Genomic DNA, 6,047 nt, shown 5'->3' with positions numbered 1-6,047 from the left:
CCAGAGGGGCTTGCCCGTGTTCTAGACGTGCCCGCCCCCGTTAGTATACCAGTCCCTTCCTCCAGAACGTCCCAGTCCCCCTTCCTGCGCCAACACTCCCGCCGGCCTCAGACATTTCATCTCACCCGTGTCAGCACCTGGGCCCCACGCCACCCCTGCCAGGCCGTAGCCAGGGTCCCCCACCTGCCTGGGCCGGGACTCACGCGGCATGTTACCAGTGGCGATGATGCCATACCACTGGATCTGCCCGTCGTCCTCGCCAAACATGCCCTGGGATATCAGCACGTCCATCCCCATCTCAGGCTCCAGCTGGGGGCCTCGGCCAGATCGGGGGTGGGGGTGCCAGGCTGGGGGCAGGAGGGGAGAGTGAGGCCCTGTTAGCAGCCCCCAAGGGCAGGGCCATGCCTGCAATGGCAGCTGACTGGACGCACAGAATCCAAACTGGGCTGGGTGCTGGGCACAAGCCCCGCAGGGGGTGTCAAACGAGTGTGGCGTTGGGTCAGGGTCGGGGCCGGGGCTGGGGGCGATGGAGGAGGAAGACTGAGGGAGCGGGGCCTGAGGCCAAGGGGGCGCCTACCCTCGGCAGCAGTGGCACACACCACGGTGACTTCCCGGCTCCACGGGCCATTCCTGCCCCGCACGGAGAGGCTGAGGCGGTAGGACGTGGCGGGCTCCAGGCGGGACAGCAGGAGGGCATCCCCAGAGGTGTTGGCCTGGAAGACGAGGTGGGCGTCCCCTCCTGCTGCCAGCTGCTCCGCCACCACCGGACACGTGTCCACGTCCCCCTTGGGCACCATCCAGGCCAGAGCCATGCGGGTGACCTCGGGCTGGCACCGCACGTCCTCCACTGGGTCGGGCTCTGCGGGTTCAAGTGTTCCACATCACGTGGGAGTCAGCACAGCCCAAGAGGTGGTCAAAATCAGAGGCGCAGAGGGACCAGGCATTTCTGTCCCTGGAAAGGGGCAGCGGCCACAGGGAGAAATAAGGTCTCCTCGGGACCTGACGCCCATCTGGAGAGCGAGGGGCATCCCGAGGGCGGGTGGGCACGGCACACACCCAGACGAGCAGGGCTGGGACAGGATGGGCAGCGGTCAGGGTGCTCTGTTCCCCCTGAGAGACACCGACGTACCCACGGGCTGCAGCACCAGGTGCGTGGAGGCCTGGAGCGGCCCCGCCTGGCACAGCACGGACAGGGAGAGGTTGAGTCCAGGTGTGTGCGGCACACTCCGTGCCCCAGGCGGCCGCTGGCCCAGGCCAGGCTGACCACAGCACTGCCCGCCTGCATGGACACCAGCAGCTTGATGGGCACCAGTGAGGCTGTGGGGAGGAGAGCAGGACGCCTGTGACCCCACGCAGGGCCCTCGTGGTGCAGGTGGGACGGGCGACTGGGGGGCAGCGGTGCCACCGAGGGAGGGAGCAGGGGTCCAGGGGCGGCCCTGCCCGCTGCTCCTCCCCCGGCCATTCCAATGCGGCTCACAGATCCAGCCGGAGGCGCCGGCTGTTGCCACACGGAGGGGCCCGGCTTGTGCGACCACCCGCACCTCGTACTCAGTGCCCGGAGTCAGAGCTGAGAAACTGGCACCGTCCACCTGGGCCCCCACAGGCCTGGAGCCCACCGGGACACCTGCCTGGTACAGGGTCTCCTGGTAGCTGTCCCGGCCCCACGGCGTGTGGACCCAGGATGCCCGGGGCTGGGTGGGACCTTCACTGGCCACACTTACCAGAGGTGGGGCGAGGGGGGCTGCGGGGACAACAGGGTCGGGAGGAGAGAAGGGAGGTGTCATGGCCTGAACTGTGTCCCCCAAAATTCAAGTTGAAGTCCAGACCCTCAGGATATCATAGTGTGACTGTATTTGGAGATTCGGTCCCTAAAGAGGTGAGGAAGGTAAAAGGTCATCGGTGTGGGCCCTGACCCAGAGGGGCTGGAACGCAGACACTGAGGGACAGCCGTCCACTCACCGAGGACTCTGCCAGCCTAGGTCTCAGACCTGTGGCCTCGGAACTGGGGACGCCTGCGGTTTAGGCCCCCGTGCGGGGACTGGGGACTTGCTGAGGGCAGCTCTAGCGCAGGGTGAAGAGCACAGCCCCGATCATGGCTCCTTCCTCCCGAAAGGGCCCCGCTTGGCCCTCCACCCTTGGCCCAGTCGCGAAACACCGGTTCAGAGGACCAGTGAGAGGAGATTCTACCCGTGGGGAGGCAGACCACCTCCTGACTTCCCCAGACAGCAGAGAACGAGCCCCGGCCATGCTGAGTGAGCGCATCGATCACCGCTCTCCCAGCCAGACGGGGCGGCCAGGGGGTTACGCACAGAGCCTTTTCCGGGCCCAGCCCCAGCTCTGACAGCCCCCCGAGTGGGTGGATAGGTTAAAGGGCAGGCAGTGTCTGGGGTCCAGGTGGGGCCCCTCCACCCTCCCCTTGGGCCCAGGGCCTGGGGTCACCTGGTGGACCCCTCCTTTGTAAACTGAGGCTCAAAGAGGCACAGGCCCGATACAGGTCTGAGCCAGTTAGAGCCCCTGGCCGGAGCTTTCCCACCCCTCCCGGGCCGGTCCGAGGTCTCAGGGTCCTGGGAAGGGTCGCGAGGGCAGGGCGGGCAGTGTGGGCCGCCACATTGGAGAAGGATGACGCTGGGCAAGGAGACCCCACTGTTGCCCGGCTCCACCGAGCAGGCCTTGGGCCTCTGGGAGGGGCTTCCTGGCCCAGCCTCCCGGCTCTGGGCCTCTGGGCCTCGCCATGTGACCCGTCCTGTACTTCAGGAACTGTGACCCTTCCTGGGGCCCCCCACCCCCCCTTCTCTCTGGGGTTGGTACGTGGCCAGGAGCATGGACCCTGGGCCATACTGCCCGCACATGAACCCCGACGCCCCACTGAGGACTGAGAGCCTGCCCTGTGTTTGGCTTCTTCCTCCGTGAGATGGAGGCCTCCCGGATGTCGTTTAAGTGATAGAACACCAAGCAAGGGGCCCGGGGGGCCTGGCAGCCGGTCCTCTGGTCCACCCGGTCCCCACCTCCCCGTCTCTGGTCATGAGAGAGCTCGAGGGCCCAGCCCATGCCACCGCCCGGGAGCAAAGCCCAGGTTCTGCCCGCCTTCCTGGTGCCAGAAGGGCCAGGCCCCGGGGACTCTCGGCCAGGGCGAGGGGTGTCCTGGTGCCCGAGGGAGCAACCGTCGTCAACCCAGCAGCCTGCTCACGGACCACAGGGAGGTAAGGGCGTCGTGCAGCCCCTGGGACCCACTGAGCAAGGCAGGGCCATGAGGACGGCACTCACGTGTCCAGCCTGTGGCATTGGTGCCGCTGCTCTTGTCCGGCCCCTGCAGGGTGGACAGCCACACCAGGAACTCGGTGCCCGGAGCCGGCTGGGCCCAGGAGAAGTCTGTGCCTTGGGGGTCAGGGTCTCCTCACCCTCTAGAGCCAAGGGTTCAGGCGGTACAGCCACAGGAGGAAGCCGTTCCTGCCCCCGACGGGGGCGGGGGGGTGCTGCAGACAGCCCGCAGGGCAGGGGGCTGGGCGGCCAGGCCCAGGCTCAGGTTGGCGGGAGGCGCAGGGACTGAGGACAGGAAGAAACGGATTTGGGACAACCCAGCGCCACCCCTCCTGCTGTGCCCTGCTTGCTGGTCTCCAGGCACAGCTAGCCACCAGGCTCCAGCCCGCTCCTTCCTTCCCTCCCAGGAAAACCTCTTGGATGACACGGTCTCCGCCCTGACGCCTGCGCCCCACCTGCTTCCCAGACCACCAGCTCCTGGAAGGTGACGTCTGGTCCACCTGGTCCCCACCAGCACCCAGCGCCTGTGTCTCACACCCGGGACACGGGCCTCCAGCTCAGCCACTGACGTTTGGCCCCCACCTCCCAATCTCTCTCTGTCTCTCTTCCTCTCTCTCCCCCTCTCTCTCTCTCTCACTCCCTCTGTTTCTCTCCCTCCCTTTCTCTCTCTCTCACCCCAACCTGAGGGCCTGGGTCCACACTTGCCCCTTGCTAAGGCCCCTCTCTGCCCACCCTACTCAGACACACACGCTTCTTGGCCCACCTCCTTCCTCTGGGAACCCTTCCCTGACTCTTTAAGGTGGCCCTTCTGTAAACCCTGAAAGATTAGCCAGAACCACGTACAATTCCCCACAGTCCTCAGTTTTAACCCGTGAGAACAGAGCTTCAAGTGGTTCAAATACATCGTGTGTATTCTTCTCTGTGCGTCTACGTTTACGCTGTGACGTATGAACCAATACGCATTACTTTAACAGACACATAAACCATCTGTTTACCCGGCAGCCTTCCTTTCTAGATGGTCTTCATAATTGTTAGCTTTACCGCCTAACCCCATACCTAGAAATGGGAGGCATTCATTAAATATTTGTTGGAAGGATGGATGGACGGATGGATGGATGGATGGCCGACCAGATGGCAGGAGGTGGAGAACGCTTGCAAACAGATTCATGAGCGGCCCCACCTTGGATGGATGCATGGCTTCTGAGCCAGGAACACGGCACACAGAGGGCGGCGTGTGAAGGACGTTGGTCCCCACCGCCACCGCCCAGGCTGGCCACCCAGGGCCCGCAGCCGGGAACTCACGGGGGCAGGCCCTGGCCCTCTGCCCACTCCCACACCCACATGGTGTAGCAGGAGCCGGGCACGGGGCCCCTCAGCGTCAGGCCGGAAATATCGGGGCCCAGGGCGACAAGACCGCCCAGAGAGCTCTGGCTGCCCTCCTGGCGCCAGCCGACCCTGTAGGCTTCCCGCTGCCCTGGTGCTGGAGCCCAGCCAACGGTCAAGTCAGAGGGGCTGCCCCTGCCGACGACCTCCAGTGACTGCGGTGCCAGGGGCCCTGGAGAGAGGAGCGGTTTGGTAAGGGAGCCCTGCAATGTCTGTGGCGCTGTGATGTCCCCACCCAGGTCTCCACCCCGAGGCAAAGCCCCCCAGCCCCAGACCAGGGTCCGCAGTGGCTGGCACTCACCTGTGTGACTTATGGTGCTCGGGGGGTGTTGCCTGGAGAGGGGACAGTGTCCACTGTCCCCTGGTAGTGGGCCCCAGGTCCCTGGAGAGTGACCTGGGTGGCACCAGGTGGCCCAGCGATGTTTCTGAGGAGGCTGGGGGCTCCCTGGGTGTAGGGCAGTACCTGGGTCCCAGGCTCCCTGCCGGCCTCCAGCCCGTCCAGGGGCAGCTCGGTACCATTGCCTTTCCGGCGCTGGGCTGCAGCATCTGGAGAGGGTGTGGTCCCTGGAGAGCGAGGACTCACACGTCTCCTGATGCAGGTGCCCCTGGGCAGGACCCCGGCCTGTACCCCGCCAGCACAGACTCCCCTCCAGCCAGGCACTGGCCTGGGTCTAGGCGTCACAGGGCCCGGCCAGAACCCTCAGCTCTAGAGCGTGGTGTCCAGCGGGCAGGGGCCCCAGGAACGTGGCATTAAGGGCCCGGGGCCCAGCGTGATGGTCTTCTCCACCGGCCCACTTAGCCTGAGCAGGTAGCCATCCCGGGCCCCCGGCCCTGCCTTCCAGGTGGCCCAGAGCTCTGGGGGCCGGGGAGCGAGTACCAGGTCCAGGGGGACTGAGGGATCTGTGGGGAAGGGAGACACACGTGCAGAAGGTCCTGGACCCCCGTGTCAGCTTCTTCCCGCACGCCCTGGACCAGGCCTCATCCAGGCGCTGGCAGTGACCCTGAGCCATATTCTGGGTGAGTCCTGGGACCCGGCCGAGGACGTGGTGACGAACGATAACACATCCGGTGCCAGACCTCACACTCCTCACAAGGCTGCCATCATCCTGCTTTAAGATACAGAGGCTGAAGCACAGAGAGGGTCAGCACTTTGCCCGAGACCCACAGCCAGCGCACAGCAGCGAGACAGCACTTCCCTGAGCAAAAGTGCAGCAAAGTCCCCGCGGGCTCAGCCCAGCTGGACACTCCTAAGCCTCGGGACCTGGTCCTTCTCTCTCTGAACCTCGGTCCCTCCACCGTACGGAGATAACACAACTTAAGGGGCTGTTCTGGGGGATAAACGAGGTGACACACAGAAGTGCCTGGCACGGGGCTGGCACATGGACGCTGCCGGTGCTGGTAAGTGA

The 6,047-nt window shown here is 65.4% G+C and overlaps 1 protein-coding gene across 1 annotated transcript in view; it reads right to left on the bottom strand.

Annotated features, from left to right (window-relative positions):
• LOC112402638 (receptor-type tyrosine-protein phosphatase V-like) overlaps window positions 1-6,047 on the bottom strand; it is a 13,230-nt gene that overhangs the window by 4,958 nt on the left and 2,225 nt on the right. The window contains 11 exon segments of the mRNA XM_024749664.1: window positions 182-347; window positions 578-859; window positions 1,130-1,216; window positions 1,219-1,317; window positions 1,478-1,741; window positions 3,006-3,179; window positions 3,265-3,352; window positions 4,596-4,813; window positions 5,047-5,187; window positions 5,270-5,401; window positions 5,404-5,541. Coding sequence (XP_024605432.1) covers window positions 182-347; window positions 578-859; window positions 1,130-1,216; window positions 1,219-1,317; window positions 1,478-1,741; window positions 3,006-3,179; window positions 3,265-3,352; window positions 4,596-4,813; window positions 5,047-5,187; window positions 5,270-5,401; window positions 5,404-5,541 — 1,789 coding nt within the window.

The sequence above is a fragment of the Neophocaena asiaeorientalis genome, unplaced genomic scaffold, assembly GCF_003031525.2.
Source record: "Neophocaena asiaeorientalis asiaeorientalis breed wild unplaced genomic scaffold, Neophocaena_asiaeorientalis_V1.1 scaffold44, whole genome shotgun sequence".
In the NCBI taxonomy this organism is placed as follows: Eukaryota; Metazoa; Chordata; class Mammalia; order Artiodactyla; family Phocoenidae; genus Neophocaena; species Neophocaena asiaeorientalis.
The sequence above is the reverse complement of the archived record's forward strand: the minus strand, read 5'-3'. Positions and strand labels throughout refer to the sequence as shown.